Raw genomic sequence first — 19,357 nt, forward strand, 5'->3', positions numbered from 1 at the left:
CCATTGGAGGGTGAACCAACGGTAAAGGAAGACCTTTCTCTCTGTCTCTTTCTCACTGTCCACTCTGCCTGTCAAAAAATTTTTTTAAAAATTTAAAAATTTTAAAAAAAGATATTGTTTGGGTGCCCACATCCCACACTGGCGTACCTGGGCTGGAATCCCAGCTATGTTTCTAATTCTAGCTTCTTGCTAAAGCACACCCCAAAGGCAGCTGGTAATAGTTCAACTACTTCAATCCTTGCCACCAATGGGGAAACCCAGCTGAGTATGACTGTTGTAGGCATCTGAGGAGTGATGCAGCAAATTGAAGCTCTCTGTCTCTTTCTCTCACTATACCTTTCAAATAAACAAACATAAAAGATAGGCTTACTTTAAATAATAATATTATCATTGTCACTTTTTAAAAATTTATTTGGGCCGGCGCCGTGGCTCAACAGGCTAATCCTCCGCCTTGCGGCGCCGGCACACCGGGTTCTAGTCCCGGTCGGGGCACCGATCCTGTCTCGGTTGCCCCTCTTCCAGGCCAGCTCTCTGCTGTGGCCAGGGAGTGCAGTGGAGGATGGCCCAAGTGTTTGGGCTCTGCACCCCATGGGAGACCAGGATAAGCACCTGGCTCCTGCCATCGGAACAGCGCGGTGCGCCGGCCGCAGCGCGCTACCGCAGCGGCCATTGGAGGGTGAACCAACGGCAAAGGAAGACCTTTCTCTCTGTCTCTCTCTCTCTCACTGTCCACTCTGCCTGTCAAAAAAATAAATAAATAAATAAATAAATAAATAAATAAATAAAATTTATTTGAAAGGCAGAGTGACAGGGGGTGGGGAGAGAGAGAGAGACTGATCTTCCATCTGCTAGTTCACTTCCTAAGTGGCTGTAAGAGCCAGTTCTGGCCAGGCTGAATCCAGAAGCCAAAAATCGAAACTGGTCTCCTACATGGGTAGCAAGAACCCTAGTACTTGGACCATCTTCCATTCTTCCCAGGTACATTAGCAGGAAGCTGAATAGCAAGCAGATCAGCCAGGGCTCTAAGTGGCATATATGTGATGCTAGAATTACAAGAAGCAGCTTAACCTGCTGCACCACAATGCCAGCTCCCACTGTCATTTTTGAGAGGAATTTTGGAAATACACCAAAAATTTCAAGCAGAAATTCCCAAACTTTTGATATGAATAACATTACTTTCACATCTACACTAAATATATGATATAGAGAGATGATACCAATACATTGTTCAGGAAAAAGCTAAGGTGCAGGGACTGGTGTTATGGCATAATGGGTTAAGCTGCCACCTGAAATGCCAACATCCCATATGGGCACTTGTTCAAGTCTAGACTGCTCCACTTCCAATCCAGCTCCCTGATAATGTGCCTGGGAAAAGCAGCAGCAGATAGCCCAAGTGCTTGGGACTCTGCACCCACATAGGAGACCCAGATGAAATCCCTCGCTCCTGGTTTTGGCCTGGCCCAGCCCCAGGCATTGCACCATTTGGGGACTGAACCAGCAGACATGAGATTTCTCTCTGTGTCTCTCCTTCTCTCTCTCTCTCTCTGTGTAACTCTGCTTTCTAAATAAATAAAATAAACCTTTCTAATTTGAAAGAGTTATTACTCATAGAGAGGAAGAGACAGAGAGAGATCTTCCATCCACTGGTACACCCCCAAATGGCTGCAATGGCCAGGGCTGGGCCAGGTCCAAGCCAAGAGTCAGGAGCTTCTTCCAAGTCTCCCATATGGGTGCACGGCACAACCACTTGAGCCATCTTCACTACTTTCCCAGGCACATTATCAGGGAGCTGGATTGGAAGTGGACCAGCCAGGTTTCAAATCAGCACCCATATGGGATGCCGGCATCACAGGCAGAGGCTTTACCCACTATGACACAATGCCGGCCCCTAAAATAAATCTTAAAAAGAAAAAAGCTAAGTTGCCAAATTGCATGTATAATATGATCCTATTTATACAGAAACAAAATACTATGTATTTATATATATAATACATATATATATATATATATATGGTGTATGTATCTGTGTGTGTTATTTGCATGTTTTTTTTTTAAAAGGTCTACAAAGGGGCTGGTGCTGTAGCATAGCAGGTTAAGGCCACAGCCTGCAGCACCAGCATCCCATGTGGGCAGTGATTTGAATCCCAAGTGCTTCATTCAGATCCAGCTCTCTGCTAGGAATGCAGTGGAGGATGGCCCAAGTCCACGTGGGAAACCCAGCAGGGGCTCCTGGCTCCTGGCTTTGGCCTGGCCTATCCCTAGTCGTTGTAGACATTTGGGGAGTAAACCAGCAGGTGGAAGATCTGTCTCTCCTCTCTCTCTGTAGCTCTGCCTTTCAAATAAATAAATCTTTTAAAAAAAGAAAGTCTACAAAGTTATTCACCTATTAGAGAATCAGAATAGAAAGATTAAAAGAACATTCACATTTTGTTTAATGTATTCACTGTATTCACTGACTATTTAGTAACAAACATAGACTATCTTTTGTAACTTTTTAACCACCAATTTTTAAAATTTCTTAAATGTACAATCAGTTTAGATTCTTTTCTTTTTTCCATGCATTAAATTCAACACTTTGGTGCATCAATTTTATTTAGCCAACCCAGGGGGAAAAGTCAATACCCATGGGTTATACCTGTCACAGGATATAACACAGGACAGCTTTCACAAACTCCTTACTCAGAATGTACCCCTAAGGAAATGCATAGGACAAAAAGTTTGCTGCAAAATATATATAGAGAAAAGGCAATTTCCATCACCTCTAGTGTTCACATCTAACTCCATATATCCACACTTTTGCAAAAATTGCCAATATATGTGGAACCACATTTTCCAAAAAAAATAAACAGAACACTTTCAGAGAGGTTACATATATATTAACACATAGTTCTCAATTTAAAATAACAAACCTAGCCTGAAGATTTCAAGCCAACTTTTAGAAGAGAGTAAGGAGATGGAGAAACAAGAAACATTGGTCATTCATTTTTTTTTCTCATCCATCTTTTGATGCCCCCCACTTCAGTTCCTTAGTGAACTCAACAAGAGTCTCTGGGACCAACTTGAAACATGCAAATCAAATGAATCTGTAAATAACAAAAGTTTAGAATCATACCTTTTCCAAAATGAACCTGTTTAAATATGGCATGTAGCCTTGGTTGGAAACGGGTCCCTCATCATCATCCCTGAAGTGCTCTTCAAGTGCAACAGGGTCATGTGGAACCTTCAGCACTGTGCACAGGTTATGGGAAAGGACCTAAGTGGGGAAAAGGAGATTAGTTTTGTGGTTTTTTTTTTTTTTTTTTTTTTTTTTTGGACAGGCAGAGTGGACAGTGAGAGAGAGAGACAGAGAGAAAGGTCTTACTCTGCCATTGGTTCACCCTCCAATGGCCGCCGCGGCTGGTGCACTGCGGCCGGCACACTGCCCTGATCCGAAGGCAGGAGCCAGGTGCTTCTCCTGGTCTCCCATGGGGTGCAGGGCCCAAGCACTTGGGCCATCCTCCACTGCACTCCCGGGCCACAGCAGAGAGCTGGCCTGGGAGAGGGGCAACTGGGACAGAATCCAGTGCCCCGACCAGGACTAGAACCCAGTGTGCCGGTGCCACAAGGTGGAGGATTAGCCTAGTGAGCCGCGGCGCCAGCAGGAGATTAGTTTAAAGGCATCCACTAAACAGCACATCACCATCAGAACAAAACACACTTTTTCTAGCCCTGGGCAGAGAAAGCTGGACAATAAACTAGCTAATAAAGAGTGAGCAATGCCAGCCAGCCCCCCCTCCCCTTTGTCACCCATGATTCTCATTCTTGCCCTCTGCAGTTCTGGTTCACTTCACACAATTCTACTACAGACCTACTATGAGCCATGCTCCTGGAAGAAAAGAATATTCCTGTTAGCTTTTTTATCATCTGGTCCACATGAACAAAAGAAGGGCAGGGGAGAGCAAGAGAGTGTGTTCAAAATTAAACTCTTCTCCAAGTAAAGCAAGGTCAGCCAACTGGAGCTCTTTAGAGAAAGAACCTGGTATGAGGCAGTTGCAGTAAAGGGTTCTGGACAAGTCACAAGTTCTCTGGGTTTCAGTTTCCTTGTTTCTTCAATAGAAAGGACCAAACTGATATATATAAATATACCAAATATTAACTAGTAATCTCTTCAGTGTCCAAAAAGCTCTAAAATTCTGTTACTCTAGGCTATTTTAATATAAGTATTAAAGAACATAAATATAAAAAGGGAAAAAAATCAAGAGCCTAATTTAGGGGTCAGGCATTTAGCCTACTGATTAAAACACCAATTAAGGGGCCAGCATTGTGGCATAGCAGGTAAAGCCATCACCTGTGATGCCGGCATCCTGTATTGGAACGTTCCCAGTTTGAGTCCTTGCTGCTCTGCTTCCAATCCAGCTCCCTGCTAATGTACCCGGAAAAGCAGAAGATGGCCCAAATACTTGGGCCCCTGCCACCCATGAGGGAAACTGGATAGAGTTCTGGGCTCCTGGTTTCATTCTGGCTCAGCCCTGGCTGTTGTAGCCACTTGAGGAGTTAACTAGCAGATGGAAGACTGATCTGTATTTCTCTCTCCCTCTGTGTCACTATGCCTTTCAAATAAGTAAAATAATATATATTTTTAAAGATTTATCCATTTATTTGAAAGGCAAAATTACAGACAAGGAGAGGCAGAGATCTTCCATTCACTGGTTCACTCTCCAAATGGCTGCAATGGCCAGTGCTGGACAAGGTCAAAGCCAGGAGCCAGTAGCTTCAGCCAGGTCTCTCACGTGGGAGCAGGGGTCCAAGTACTTAGACCATCTTCCTCTGCTTTCCCAGGAACATTAGCAGGGAGCTGGATCAGAAATAGAGCAGTCAGAACTCAAACTGGGGCTGGCAATGTGGTATATTGGGTAAAGCCACTGCCTGCAGTGGCAGCATTCCATATGGGCGCCGGTTCAAGTCCCGGCTGCTCCACTTCCCATCCAGCTCTCTGCTATGACCTGGGAAAGCAGTACAAAATGGCCCAAGTCCTTGGGACCCAGCAACTGCATGGGAGACCCGGAAAAATCTCCTGGCCCCTGGCTTTTGATCAGCACAGCTCTGGACATTGTGGCCAGTTGGAGAGTGAACCAGCGGATGGAAGATCTCTCTCTCTTTCTCTCTGCCTCTTCTTCTCTCTGTGTAACTCTCAAATAAATAAATAAATAAATCTTTTTTAAAAATGGCACCTATATAGGAAGTCGGCACTGCAAGCAGAGGCTTTACCTGCTCTGCCACAGCTCTGGCCCTAAAATAATAAATCTTGAGAGAAAACCAGTTAGGATACTTCCATCCCACATCAGAAAGCTTGTGTTAAATTCTTAGCTCCAGCTCCTGATTCCAGCTTCCTGCTAATTTACATCCTGGGAAGCAGTGGAGACCACCCAGGTCATTTGAGTTCCTACCACCACATGGGAAACCTAGATTGAGTTCCCTTCTCCCATCTTTGGGCCCCATGGCCACCAAGGGCATTTTGGGGGTGAACCATGGAATGTGGGACTTTCTCTTTCCCTCTCAGTCTCTCTTAAGCAAATATTTTTTTAAAAGAACCTGGATTATAAATAAGAGAAAAATAAACAACAAAACCACCTTAGGAGTCACAACAATGGCCAAAAAATCTTTGTAGAAAGCTTGCATTTCACAGCATAAACACAAACACACACACACATAAACACACACATGGAGTGGACCAGAGGCTTCAAAAAGCTCATGGAAAATGGAATTAACAGATATTTATTTTGATGCCCAAAAAAACCTGAAATCCTGGCATAGTTTTTCTTTTTTTTTAAGAAAACTTTTATTTAATAAATATAAATTTCAAAAGTACAACTTGTGAATTATAGCTGTTTTCCCCCCATAACCACCCTCCCACTTGCAAACCATCCCATCTCCTGCGCCCTCTCTCATCCCATTCTTCATTAATATTCATTTTTAATTATCTTTATATACGGAAGATCAACTTAGTATATACTAAATAAAGATTTCAACAGTTTGCATCCACACAGACACACAACGTACTGTTTGAAGACTACTTTTACCATTAATTTGCATAGTATAACACATTAAGGACAGAGATCTTACATGAGGAGTAAGTGCATAGTGACTCCTGTTGTTGATTTAACAACTGACACTCTTATGACGTCAATAATCATCCGAGGCTCTTGTCATGAGCTGCCAAGGCTATGGAAGCCTCTTGAGTTCACAAACTCTGACCTTATTTAGACAAGGCCATAATGAAAGTGGAAGTTCTCTCTTCCCTTCAGAGAAAGGTCTAGGCATAGTTTTTCTTTTTTCTTTTTTTATTTAATGAATATAAATTTCCAAAGTACAGCTTATGGATTACAATGGCTTCCCCCCCATAACTTCCCTCCCACCCACAACCCTCCCCTTTCCCACTTGCTCTCCCCTTCCATTCACATCAAGATTCATTTTCAGTTCTCTTTATATACAGAAAATCAGTTTAGTATATATAAAGATTTCAACAGTTTGCCCTCACATAGCAACACAAAGTGAAAAAATACTGTTGGAGTACTAGTTATAGCATTAAATAACAGTGTACAGCACATTAATGACAGAGATCCTGCATGATATTTTTTAAAAAAGATTGATTAATTTTCTATGTAATTTCCAATTTAACACCAAAGTGTAAAAATACTGTTTCAGTACTAGCTATATCATTACTTCACATTGGACAACCCATTAAGGACAGATCCCACATGGGACGTAAGTACACAGTGACTCTTGATGTTGATTTAACAATTTAACACTCTTGTTTATGGCGTCAGTAATCTCCCTAGGCTCTAGTCATGAGTTGCCAAGGCTATGGAAGCCTTTAGGGTTCGCCGACTTCGATCTTATTCTGACAGGGTCATAGTCAAAGTGGAAGTTCTCGCCTCCCTTCAGAGAAAGGTACCTCCTACCTTGATGGCCCCGTTCTTTCCACTGAGATCACACTCGCTGAGATCCTTCATTTAGGTCGTCGTCGTCTTCTTCTTCTTCTTTTTTTTTCCAGAGTGTCTTGGCTTTCCATGCCTAAAATACTCTCATAGGCTCTTCAGCCAGACCCAAATGCCTTAAGGGCTGATTCTGAGGCCAGAGTGCTATTTAGGACATCTGCCATTCTATGAGTCTGCTGTGTCTCCCCCTTCCCATGTTGGATCCTTCTCTCCCTTTTTTGGTTTTATCAGTTAGTATTAGCAGACATTAGTCTTGTTTGTGTGATCCCTTTGACTCTTAGATCTATCAGTGTGATCAATTGTGAACTGAAATTGATCACCTGGACTAGTGAGATGGCATTGGTACATGCTACCTTGATGGGATTGTATTGGAATCCCCTGCCACGTTTCTAACTCCATCATTTGGGGCAAGTCAGATTGAGCATGTCCCCAATTGTACATCTCCTCCCTTTTTCTCATTCTTCTATTTAACCGGGATCACTTTTCAGTTAAGATTTAAACACCTAAGAATAATTGTGTGTTAATTACAGATTTCAACCACTAGTACTAGAACAAAAAAAATATTAAAATGGATAAAGTATTACATTGTACATCAACAGTCAGCACAAGAGCTGATCAAGTCACTATTTCTCATAGTTTCCATTTCACTTCCACAGGTTTCCCTTTGGTGCTCAGTTAGTTGTCACCGATCAGGGAAAACAAATGGTATTTGTCTCTTTGGGACTGGCTTAATTCACTCAGCATGATGTTTTCCAGATTGCTCCATCTTGTTGCAAATGACCGGGTTTCATTGTTTTTGACCGCTGTATAGTATTCTATAGAGTACATGTCCTATAATTTCTTTATCCAGTCTACTGTTGATGAGCATTTGGGTTGGTTCCGGGTCTTAGCTATTGTGAATTGAGCTGCAATGAACATTAATGTGCAGATGGCTTTTTTGTTTGCCAATTTAATTTCCTTTGGGTAAATTCCAAGGAGTGCGATGGCTGGGTTGAAGGCATAGTTTTTCATAACACATCTTTCACAAAACTTTTGAAGAGCCCTTGTAAAGGGCCACTGCTCTAACAATAACCGGAGTTATTATTCAACACCCAGATAGTTGTATTACCAGTTTGAGCTATTTCTCAGTACTAATCTTGTTGTACATTAAATTAAAATTAAAGCCTTGGCTGGTGCCGTGGCTTAACAGGCTAATCCTCCACCTTGCGGCGCTGGCACACCGGGTTCTAGTCCCGGTTGGGGCGCCGGATTCTATCCCGGTTGCCCCTCTTCCAGGCCAGCTCTCTGCTGTGGCCCGGGAAGGCAGTGGAGGATGGCCCAAGTCCTTGGGCCCTGCACCCGCATGGGAGCCAGGAGCACCTGGGTCCTGGCTTTGGATCAGCGAGATGCGCCGGCCACAGCGGCCATTGGAGGGTGAACCAATGGCAAAAAGGAAGACCTGTCTCTCTGTCTCTCTCTCTCACTATCCACTCTGCCTGTCAAAAAAAAAAAAAAAAAAAAAAAAAAAAAAAAAAAACTTATAGGAAAAAAAAAAAAATTAAAGCCTAAAACTCAAGTCCCTCTCATTTCATCTATGCATTCTGAACAGGTCAAATTCCATAGCTACAGCTATACTTTCTTTAACAGAGATTCTTAATCTTCCTAGTTGAACCCCAGTTAAAATATTCCCTACTTTTGTTGGCAGCCTCCTGTGCACAGGCAGTGGGAGATGCCAACCTCAGGCCTCAACACAACAGCAGGCTGTGGGTCCTGAACAAGACCCACGTGGGAGACCAGAGAGTGTACAGGCCACAGCAGCCCAGGGCTTTTCTACTCTGCCATGCCCTTATACTTCCATTATGTCTCCTATGGGATGGGGGGAAATCAGTGTTTTGATCAGATTTTACCAGAAACAGTCCTTTGTACAGTTTACCATCCCATGTAAAGATACATCTGTGTTAAGCTGGAGATTGTCATGGAGTAAAGATCACACAATTCCTGAAAAAAAAAAAAAATCCCTAGTTTTCTCAACTCTAAATAGTTAACTACTTAAGGAGCAAAAAGCACTCTCAATTCCACTAAAAATTCACTTTTTCTGTACACATATATTACAGTTAGGATGTTTTTAAGATTAAAAATGTTTATAAAAAGAACATTTACATATCTTTTTCTAAATGTGCTTTGTTTCTCAAAGCTTCATTTATGTGCAGATCCTTTTCTACATGCTCTACTGGTTTTAAGGAAGTAAAGTAAAGGAAGTAAATTCACAAATGGCTATAAATGCAGTAATGAAGACTTTTATCAACCCCTACAAAGCAGGCTGTGTTTCTCAAGCAAATCCTGTATTTGCCAGTAGCGCACATGAAAAAAAGCACGGTGTGAATTTTTTTTAAGAATCTTACACTACAGTCAGCAAAATTCTAAATAGGTATCTCTATTCTCTATTTAATAGGTAAAATCAATACAGTCAACAAAAAGGCTTTTTAAAGACAATTTCAAAAATATGAAGTGCTTTAAAATTGTAAAATACTATGAAAACACATGTTGTATAGAAATTAAGAGCATATTTCTCCAATCAGGCTCAAAGGTCACTCAGAATTTTGGGACTTTACCCAAGCAAAAATTCCCAACCACTGGTTAAATTATGGTACCTTCATAGAATATTGAAAACCATGAGGAAGCGATACCGATATGAAAAGATCTCCAAGACAAATTAAGTAAACAAAAAAAGTATCTAATACTATGTATAGTATGCTATTTTTGTGCTAGAGGAAAAAATAAGAAATTCTGGAGAGATATACAAGAAACTAGTAACTGAGAGGGAGACAGGTTTGATGCAAAACCAAGGGTAAAAAGACTACACTGTATCTCTTTTTCCTATTAAGTTTTGGAAGGAAAAATCTACCTATTCAAAAATGTATTATTCTTAAAAAGTAAATACTTGTAACATATATCTTTATAGGGCCAGCCTAAGATCACATAGCTTAATCTACTTATCTTCATGGTCTGTAATTTTGTTTACATTAACCTACTCCCTAGAGATGAGGTGTAAAAGTTAGACATATTCCACAGCAACATACCAAGATTAACAGATGAGTGAGATGAAAGGCCCACAAATGAGTGCAACAAAGGAAAAATAGTGTGTGCTACGGTGACTTCATGGAGGAAGTGAAATGTAAGCTAAGGCTTAAAGGACAGCTTTCAGATAGGCATAGAGGCAACTGGAAGACTTTCAAGATGGGGTAACATGAGAACGGTAGTTGATTAATGCAGAGTCCTCAGGGAACCAAAAGAAAACAGCCATCTCCCTTAAGCCACTCTGTTCTCTGCCTTTGGGTTTCGAAGATCCTCCAAGTAAAGTCCCGGCAGGGGTTTGGATGCTACATTGTCATTCTTCCCATCTTAAAAATGGCAGGTACTCTCTGCACAGACCAGTCTAGGGCAGGCTTGTCCCACTCAGACTTATAGGAACACTTCTCAATTTTTCTTTCTCTCTCATGCAGCGGCAACTCTGTGGCCCACTCATGATGGTTATTTCTCTGTGTGGGGGCAGCCCTCACTCATGCAGGGATGTATGTTTATTCCCTCACTGTTAAATAATGCCGGTTCCCATTTGCATGCAAAGAGAGGAGAAGAGAGGAGAGGAGGAGAGGGCAGGGGAGGGGAGGAGAAGAAGGAAAGAAAGGAAGGAAGGAAGGAAGGAAGGAAGGAAGGAAGGAAGGAAGGAAGGAAGGAAGGAAGGAGAGAGAAAAGAAAAGAAAAGAAAAGAAGAGAAGAGAAAAGAAAAGAAAAGAAAGGCAACTACTAGCTTAAAGAGATCATTTTTTTTTTTTTAAACTAAGGTTACTACGCAGAACCGAGAGCAGGACTCGGGTTTTGTAATTCCTGGTCCAACACTCTCTAGTAATAGGGAACACTGAGTTTTCAGTTCTCTAAAGTCAACAACAATGCTCTTTGGTATAACTGCTTACTGTGATTCTGCTGAAGAAGATTTAGAGTTGAACTCTAGATTTCAGCCTTGGATAATTAAACAGCATTCTTGTTAAACAAGGAGATAGCCAAATTCAGTGATAATTTTCTTAACCATTTTTACTTAGTCAAACAAATTGTTACGGAAGCAATGCAGCACATTATAGCAACAATGCCCTTGAGCTCTAGTTCTGGTCTCAGAATCCTTACTATAAAATGAGGAGCCACACTTGTCTCTAAAATTTGGGGACAAGGTGAAGATAACTCTAGGTGGCTCTGAGTGTCTCACTGACACCATCACTGCAGCATGCTGACCATAAAAAAAATAAATAAATAATAATAAAAATTGGGAGACAAGGAGCCTGCCCATGAACTGTCAACCCAAACTCATTTCATGAATTCAGCAAAAAGAATTGTAATTTAGATCAGAAGTTCGGCTTTGTCATAAAATAACAACAAACAGAGTAACAATTTTCAAAATATTTCTAAAACTTATGCTTTGTACAGCGCATCCATACCATCCATTAATCTGTCTGGATCTCTCTACTGGGAGAGTAGATATTATTGGCATTTTACAGATGAAGAGGTTAAACTAGGGAACACAGATAATCACAGTTTTCTGTGTAGAACTCAAGCCTTTCACTTTGTGTCATCTCCACACTGCTCCCCACTCCCTCTCTGTTTCTGGAAGAACAGACAGCCCTGCCTATGCAAAGATGACTCTGGACATGCATGCAACCAGTTCCCCAGGGCCTAACAAGATGACTGGCATTCGGCAGAATAACTGGCAGCAAAGAACCACTTAGAAATCTGGGACCAGTCTCTCCCTGGAGCCCTCATCCCTCAGCACTTCCCTTTGGGGGAAATTTTTCTGAGACATAGCTCCCTCCTCCCCCCCACATGAGGAAGCCCAAGATGAAAAGCAGATCAAAACAAAGGCAATCAGAAAGAAAGAGGACTACAAATTCCTGATTTGTAAGAGGACTGCCCCTGAATCACTCTAATCAGGGTGTTTGCAAGTTTCCAGAAAAAGCTGAATTTATCCCACTTCAAATGCCTGCTCCTCCAAAGGCCATTCTTTTAGCACCCACATGATTGCTAAGCAACTTTGCTCTCATTCCTCTGATTTGAAGAATAAACTATTGTTACTACAATAAAAGATTCATGCTCCTGGCAGAGACTCATCTCTCCATGTGTTTGTCTGGTATTGCCCCTACAGGGCCTCTGCTGACAAGAGATGACTAACTGCACAAGCCCTGCTCCTGTGGTCTATTCCTGTTCGGTGGTTTGACAGTTACCTTTTTTAAGCATTTTGCTCCAGCCATCACAAAAATGAAATCAAGATGGTGAACAACTAAGCAGTGTTTTAAAACACGTGAGTGCGTAATGTTCATCTCCTCCCTCTGAAACATGCAGAAATTTGAAGAGGTTCTTTGAATCATGGCCTTAGTCGCACACAGTTTCCCTTTACAGGATGTGCGTAATGGGCACGACTCCACGCTGAAAAGTGTAGGGGGACTCTTTTGACAGACTTATCTGAACCAACACAATCACAGAATTTTATAATTCATAATGGGCAATCTTTTTTTAAAGCATGAAAATTCCTATCTGATCTATAAAATTTCAAGCTAATGGCAATTTACCAGAAAAATTCTTTCTAACAATGAGCCAGAATGACCCATTTCCTACCACTGCTATGCCCTGCCTTAAAAGCATTGTCTACAAAAGTCCTGCCCCTTACCACATGGAGTCATTTTCCCTTCCTGCCAACATCCTTCAGTCCTGCTTGTCACTGCTTACATCTTGCTTGCTTCCTTTTAAATTGTCGTTATTCTATTTAGTCTCAAAAAATCTTACTTGACATCTCCCTCTCTCAATCCTTGAGACCAATCAATTACCACTTTAGATACGTTTACCAAGTGCTGCTTATCATCATCATAAGCCTACAGAAATAAAAGCCAAAGAAGTACCTCAGCTCCATATTTAGGTCACTCCCAAAGCCAGTCCACCTTACCTTTCTAACCTTACTTTACCCTACCCTCTGGTCCATCAATACAAATCCAGCCCAAAAAAAGCTTACTTACTGTACCCCATACAAATAAATAAATCTGTGTGTGTGCGTGTGTGTGCGTGTGTGTGAGAGAGAGAGAGAGAGAGAGAGAGAGAGAGAGAGAGAGAGAGAGAGAAAGACAGAGAGCACGCTTTGAAAAAGCAAAGAAAATTATAAACAAACACAAAGGCTAACAGCGCCAGTATTCAAATCACTCTTTTAACTAAACAAGAAGTAAATTAATAAGAAAAATACAAAAAATTCACAAAAGAAACTAATGACTAATAAAGATGTTTAACCTTATTAGCAATCAAAAAATGAAAATTAAAAGAACTATTAGTTTTTTGCCTGGATAGCCACTCCTGGTATTTCTGCAGATATAGTGGAGTAAAGATTGATAATATCCAACAACTGGAAAAGGTACAAAGCAGGTTTTCTCAACCTTAACACTACAGACATTTTGGGATGAATAATTATTTTGTTTGGAGGATGGGAGAGATATCCTATGCACTACAGAATGCTTAGCATCATCCCTGGCTGAAAACATTAAAACATCTCAAATATCTATGAATAATAGTTATATAAAGCACGGTACATTAACACAGCAAAATAGCTCTCAGTGATTTTAATCCACCGCCTGCGGTGCCAGCATCCCATATGGGTGCCGGGTTCTAGTCCCAGTTGCTCCTCTTCCAGTCCAGCTCTCTGCTGTGGCCTGGGAGGGCAGTGGAGGATGGCCCAAGTGCTTGGGCCCCTGCACCCACATGGGAGACCAGGAAGAAGCACCTGGCTCCTAGCTTTGGATTGGCACGGTGCGCCGGCCGTAGCAGCCATTTGGGAGGTGAACCAACGGAAGGAAGACCTTTCTCTCTGTCTCTCTCTCTCTCACTGTCTAACTCTGCCTGCCTAATAAATAAAAAGAAAAAAACATTTGAAACAAGATTCTGTTTATATAAAAAGATATGTGTGTTTCTGCATGTGTGCATATGCATTTTTGCATGTTTGCCTACACATGTACATGCATGTTGGAAAGGGAGAAAGAGGAGAAAAATATTTACTGAAAAGTTAACTGTATCTGTCTTTGGTGATGGAATTTTGGGTATTTTACCTTTACCTTTATACCTTAATATATTATTTGAATATTCTATGTATTATCTTTATATTCAGAAAACCTAAAGCTTTTATATTTATAGGAAATCAAAACTTAAATAGGCTCAGGTTTGCAGTGGTCTGAATGTGTCCTCCAAAATTCATATATTGAAATTATTAAGTGGTAGGGCATGTCATTAAGGCAGAGCACCCATGAATGAGAACAGTGACCCTAAAAAGTGGTTAAAGGGAGCCTTAGTCCCTTCTGCTCTTCTGTTATATAAGGATACAGCAACAAGGCACCATCTTGGAAACAGACAGCAAGCCCTCATCAGACACTGAAGCTGCCAGGAACTTGATCTTGGAATTCCTGCCCTCCAGAGCTATGAGACATAAATTTCCACTGTTCATAAATTACCCAGTCTATTGTATCTTATTATAGAAGCATGAATAGACTAAGATAAGAGTCCTTAGAGAGCACCAACAAAAGTACAAAACATGTAGTGTATAGTTGGGTCTCTGCCACCCACGTGGGAGTGTGGGAGACCTAGATTGAGTTCCCAAGCTTCAGCCTGGCACAGGCTCAAATATTACAGCATTTGAATATTTGTATGGACAATCCATCTCTCCCTCTCCCTCTCTCTCTCTCTCTCTCTGCCTTTCAAATAAATAAATAGATTTTTAAAAATTTAAAAGACTAGGGGCCAGCACTGTGGCGCAGTGGGTTAATGCCCTGGCCTGAAGCGCTAGCATCCCATATGGGCACTGGTTTGCATCCCGGCTGCTCCACTTCCGATCCAACTCTCTGCTATGGCCTGGAAAAGCAGTAGAAGATGGCCCAAGTCCTTGGGCCCCTGAACCTGTGTGGGAGACCCGGAAGAAGCTCCTGACTCCTGGCTTTGGATCAGGCGCAGCTCCGGCTGTTGCGGCCATTTGGGGAGTGAACCATCGGATGGAAGACCTCTCTCTCTCTCTGCCTCTCCTTCTCTCTCTGTAAAACTCTGCCTTTCAAATAAATAAATAAATCTTTTTAAAAATTTAAAAGATTAAAAAATATGGGGAGAGCATTGTGGAACATGAGACACCACTTGAGACACTCACATCCTATTTTATATCCAAGTGCCTTGGATTGAGTCATCTCCACTTCCAATACAGCTTTCTGCTAATGTACCTTGGAGGCAGTAGCTGATGGCTTAGGTACTTGGGTTCTTGTCACCCACACCAGAGACCTGGATGGTGTTCCTGGCTCCTGGCTTCAGCCTGGCCCAGCCCCAGCTACTGGAGGCACTCAGGGAATAAACCAGTTGGATAGATCTCATTTGCGTTTCTCTCTCTCTCTCTCTCTCTCTCTCTCTCTCTCTCTCTGTCACTCTGACTTTCAAATAAATAGAACTTTCTTTAAAAGATTACAAAATGGGGCCAGTGCTATGGCGCAGCATGTTAAACCACTGTCTGCAGCACTGGCGTCCCATTTGGGCACCAGTTCAAGTCCCAGCTTCTCCACTTCCGATCCAGCTCCCTACTAACATGCTTAGGTAAGCAGCAGAGGATGGCCCAAGTCCACGGGCCCCTGCACTCACGTGGAAGACCTGGATGAAGCTCCTGGCTCCTGGCTTTTAATAAATCAATTAGTGGATAGAAGATATTCTTTCTTTCTCTCTCTCTCTCTCTCTCCCCAACTCTGCCTTTTGAATAAAATAAATAAATCTTAAAAAAAATAAAGATTACAAAGTATGAAGGCATCATCGTAGAACTATAAAGTTGATGAGATTAACTCATATGAATCATCCACAAAGAAATACACTTCGCCATGCCTCTTAAAGAAATCACATGAGTGGGCAAAAAATCCCCAAATCTGAGATGTCCTTCTTAGATTTCAATTTTGCACTAAAAAATAGGGCAAACAAATGTCTTCAGGATGACAAACCATTTGTGAGAAGACTTAACTACAAAAAGCACCTCTATCAATCTCTCTACTCTGTAACTTCCTTAAAAAGAAGGTCTATATTATCTATCTATGCAATACCAAAACCTAATAGAGTCATTCCATAAATGTTTGTTAAATTAGTTACATTTGAGAATTTTCAATATTCTGAGGCCAGCACTGTGGCATAGTCAGTAAAGCCATTGCCTGCAGTGTTGGCATCCCATATGGGCACCGGTTTGAGTCCCAGCTGCTCCACTTCTGATCCAGTTCTCTGCTATTGCCTAGGAAAGCAGTACCAGATGGTCCAAGTCCCTGGGGCCCTGCACTTGCGTGGGAAACCTGGAAGAAGCTCCTGGCTCCTGGCTTTGGATCGGCCCAGCTCCAGCCACTGTGGCCATTGGGGGAGTGAACCAGCAGATGGGAGACTTCTCTCTCTACCTCTGCTCCTGCCTCCTCCATAACTCTGAATTTCAAATAAAGACACATCTTTTTTAAAAAGAATTTTCAATATTCTTCTTTTTTCAGATTTTATTTATTTATTTGAGAGGTAGAGTTACAGACAGAGAGAGGGAAAAACAGAGAGAAAGGTCTTCCATCCACTGGTTCACTCTCCAGATGGCCACAACAGCCGGAGCTGAGCCGATCTGATGCCAAGAGCCGGGAACTTCTTCCAGGTCTCCCACGTGGGTGCAAGGGCCCAAGCACTTGGGCCATCCTCTGCTGCTTTCCCAGGCCATAGCAGAGAGCTGAATAGGAAGTGGAGCAGCAAGGACTAGAACCAACACCCATATGGAATGCTGGCTTCACAAGCAGAGGCTTAGCCCACTATGCAACAGCACCAGCCTCCCCAAATCTTCAATCACGGTGTTCTAATAGAAAAATTTCACATATCTTTTGGAAACATTGTTGTGGAGTAGTGGGTGATACCACCATCCACAGCATTGGCATCCCATATGGGTGCTGGTTAGGGTCCCACTGCTCCACTTCCAATCCAGCTCCCTGCTAATGCTCCAAGGAAAGCAGCAGAAGATGGCTCAAGTCCTTGGGCCCCTGCACCCACATGGGAGACCTGGAAGAAGCTCCTAGCTTCTGGCTTTGAATTGGCCATTGTGGCCATTTGGGGAGTGAACCAGTGGATAGAAGATTCTCTCTCTCTTTCTCTGTGTATGTGTTTGTGTGTGTGTGTGTGTGTAACTCTGCCTCTCAAATTCATAAATAAATCTTAAAGAAAATTCTCACATCTTTTTAAGTTAGTGACAAATGTCTCTTCCTCTGGAAGGCCTTCTCCAACATAACTCCTCCAATCCTCACCCCAGAATAGGTAGGTAGGTTCCCATCCTCTGTGTTCCCTGTTTTGTAAAACTTTCCTTATCTCACTATATTTGAATTGCCTGTCTGCTTGTCTATATCACTCACAAATACAACTCCATAAAGGTAGAGAACATACCTGTTCCAAATCCTGCCATGGTATGAATATAGTCTGTACCCTCTGAAATTCATATTGGGTTTAATCCCCACCACACAGTATTAAGAGGGTGTTTAGAGGTGGGGTTTTTGGGAAATCATTAGAATTAGATGGGGGGGGGGGGCAGTGTTGTGGCATAGTAGGTTAAGCCTCCACCTACAACCATATGGATGGCTGTCTAAGACTCAGCTGCTCTATTTCCCAACCAGCTCCCTGCTAATGCTCCTAGGAAAGCAGCAGTCCTTGGGCCCCTGCACCCATGTGGGAGACCCAGAAGAAGTTCTAGGCTCCTGGCTTTGGCCTGACCCAGCCCTGACCGTTGCAACCATTTTTGGAGTGAACCTGCAGATAGAAGACTCTCTCTCTCTCTCTACCTTTCAAATCAATAAAAAAAAAAAAAACTTTAAATAAAAAAAAAATTAGATAAGGTCATCAGTGTGACGTTTCATGATTTAATCAAGTAGACTATATAGAACAGAATGAGAGATCACAGGATATAAATACATACAGATACTCTGACTCTCAACATGTATCCCTTACCTTGAAGGCCATCACCAGATGGGCCCCCTGAACCTTTTTTTTTTTTTTTGACAGGCAGAATGGACAGTGAGAGAGAGAGACAGAGAGAAAGGTCTTCCTTTACCCTTTGTTCACCCAACAATGGCTGCTGCAGCCGGCGCACCATGCTGATCCGAAGGCAGGAGCCAGGTGCTTCCTCCTGGTATCCCTTGCAGGTGCAGGGCCCAAGCACTTGGGCCATCCTCTACTGCACTCCCGGGCCACAGCAGAGAGCTGGACTGGAAGAGGAACAACCGGGACAGAATCCGGTGCCCCAACCAGGACTAGAACCTGGGGTGCTGGCGCCACAGGTGGAGGATTAGCCTATTGAGCCACGGCGCCGGCCCCCTGAACCTTGAACTGGAACTGTGAACCAAAATAAATGTCTTGGGGCCAGTGCTGTGATGTAGTGGGTAAAGCCACTGCCTGCAGTGCTGGCATCCCATATGTGTGCCAGTTCAATTCCCAGCTGCTCCACTTCCCATTCAGCTCTCTGCTATGGCCTGGGAAAGCAGTAGAAGATGGCCCAAGTCCTTAGGCCCCTGCACCCATGTGGGAGATCCAGGAAAAGCTCCTGGCTTCAGATCGGCGCAGCTCCAGCCATTGCGGCCAATTGGTGAGTGAACCAGCAGATAGAAAACCTCTCTCTCTCTCTCTCTCTCTCTCTCTCTCTCTGCCTCTCCCCCTCTCTCTGTGTAACTCTTTCAAATAAATAAATCTTTAAAAATAAATAAATAAATGTCTTTCATTTATAACTTACTCAGGTTATAGTAGTGTGTTATTAGCAACAGAAAATGGACTAACGCCATTCTCACTGCCACCATCCCTGTTTAGGACTCACCAAATTACCTAGATTTCATACAAGCCCCCTAACTGATCTCTATCTCCAACCTCTCAATTCTAATCATCAAACCACTTGGATAATCGTAAATAAACAGCATCACAATAGCCTTATAAACACATCTACTGGGTCCAGCACTATGGCAGAGTAGGCTAAGCCTCCCCCTGCAGTGTCGGCATCCCATATGGGCACCGGTTCGTGTCCCAGCTGCTCCTCTTCCGATCTAGCTCTGTACTATCCCCTGGGGAAACAGAAGACAGCCGAAGTGCTTGGGCCCCTGTATCCACATGGTAGACCTGGAGGAGGCTCCTCACTCCTGGCTTTGGATCAGCCCAGCTCTGGCAGTTGCGGTCATTTGGGGAGTGAACCAGTGGATGGAGGACCTTTCTGTCTCTAACTCTGTCTGTAACTCTCTCAAATAAATAAAATCTTTAAACACACACACACACACACACACACCTATGTCATATATTTACCTAAAAACTTAATAATGACTTCCCCC

At 42.7% G+C, this 19,357-nt stretch overlaps 1 protein-coding gene and 1 non-coding gene across 2 annotated transcripts in view; one reads left to right on the plus strand and one right to left on the minus strand.

Moving 5' to 3' along the window:
- The window catches only part of SWAP70 (switching B cell complex subunit SWAP70), a 107,014-nt gene that overhangs the window by 70,760 nt on the left and 16,897 nt on the right, over nt 1-19,357 (minus strand). Inside the window, exon 2 of the mRNA XM_062196517.1 lies at nt 3,113-3,253. Within this exon, the coding sequence (XP_062052501.1) occupies nt 3,113-3,253 (141 nt within the window). The remainder of the gene's footprint in view (nt 1-3,112; nt 3,254-19,357) is intronic.
- LOC133764950 (small nucleolar RNA SNORD48) lies at nt 11,179-11,241 on the plus strand. Its single transcript, XR_009866517.1, has one exon. It is a non-coding gene; the product is annotated as a small nucleolar RNA SNORD48 (small nucleolar RNA).

Source organism: Lepus europaeus, chromosome 7 (genome assembly GCF_033115175.1).
Source record: "Lepus europaeus isolate LE1 chromosome 7, mLepTim1.pri, whole genome shotgun sequence".
Classification (NCBI taxonomy): Eukaryota; Metazoa; Chordata; class Mammalia; order Lagomorpha; family Leporidae; genus Lepus; species Lepus europaeus.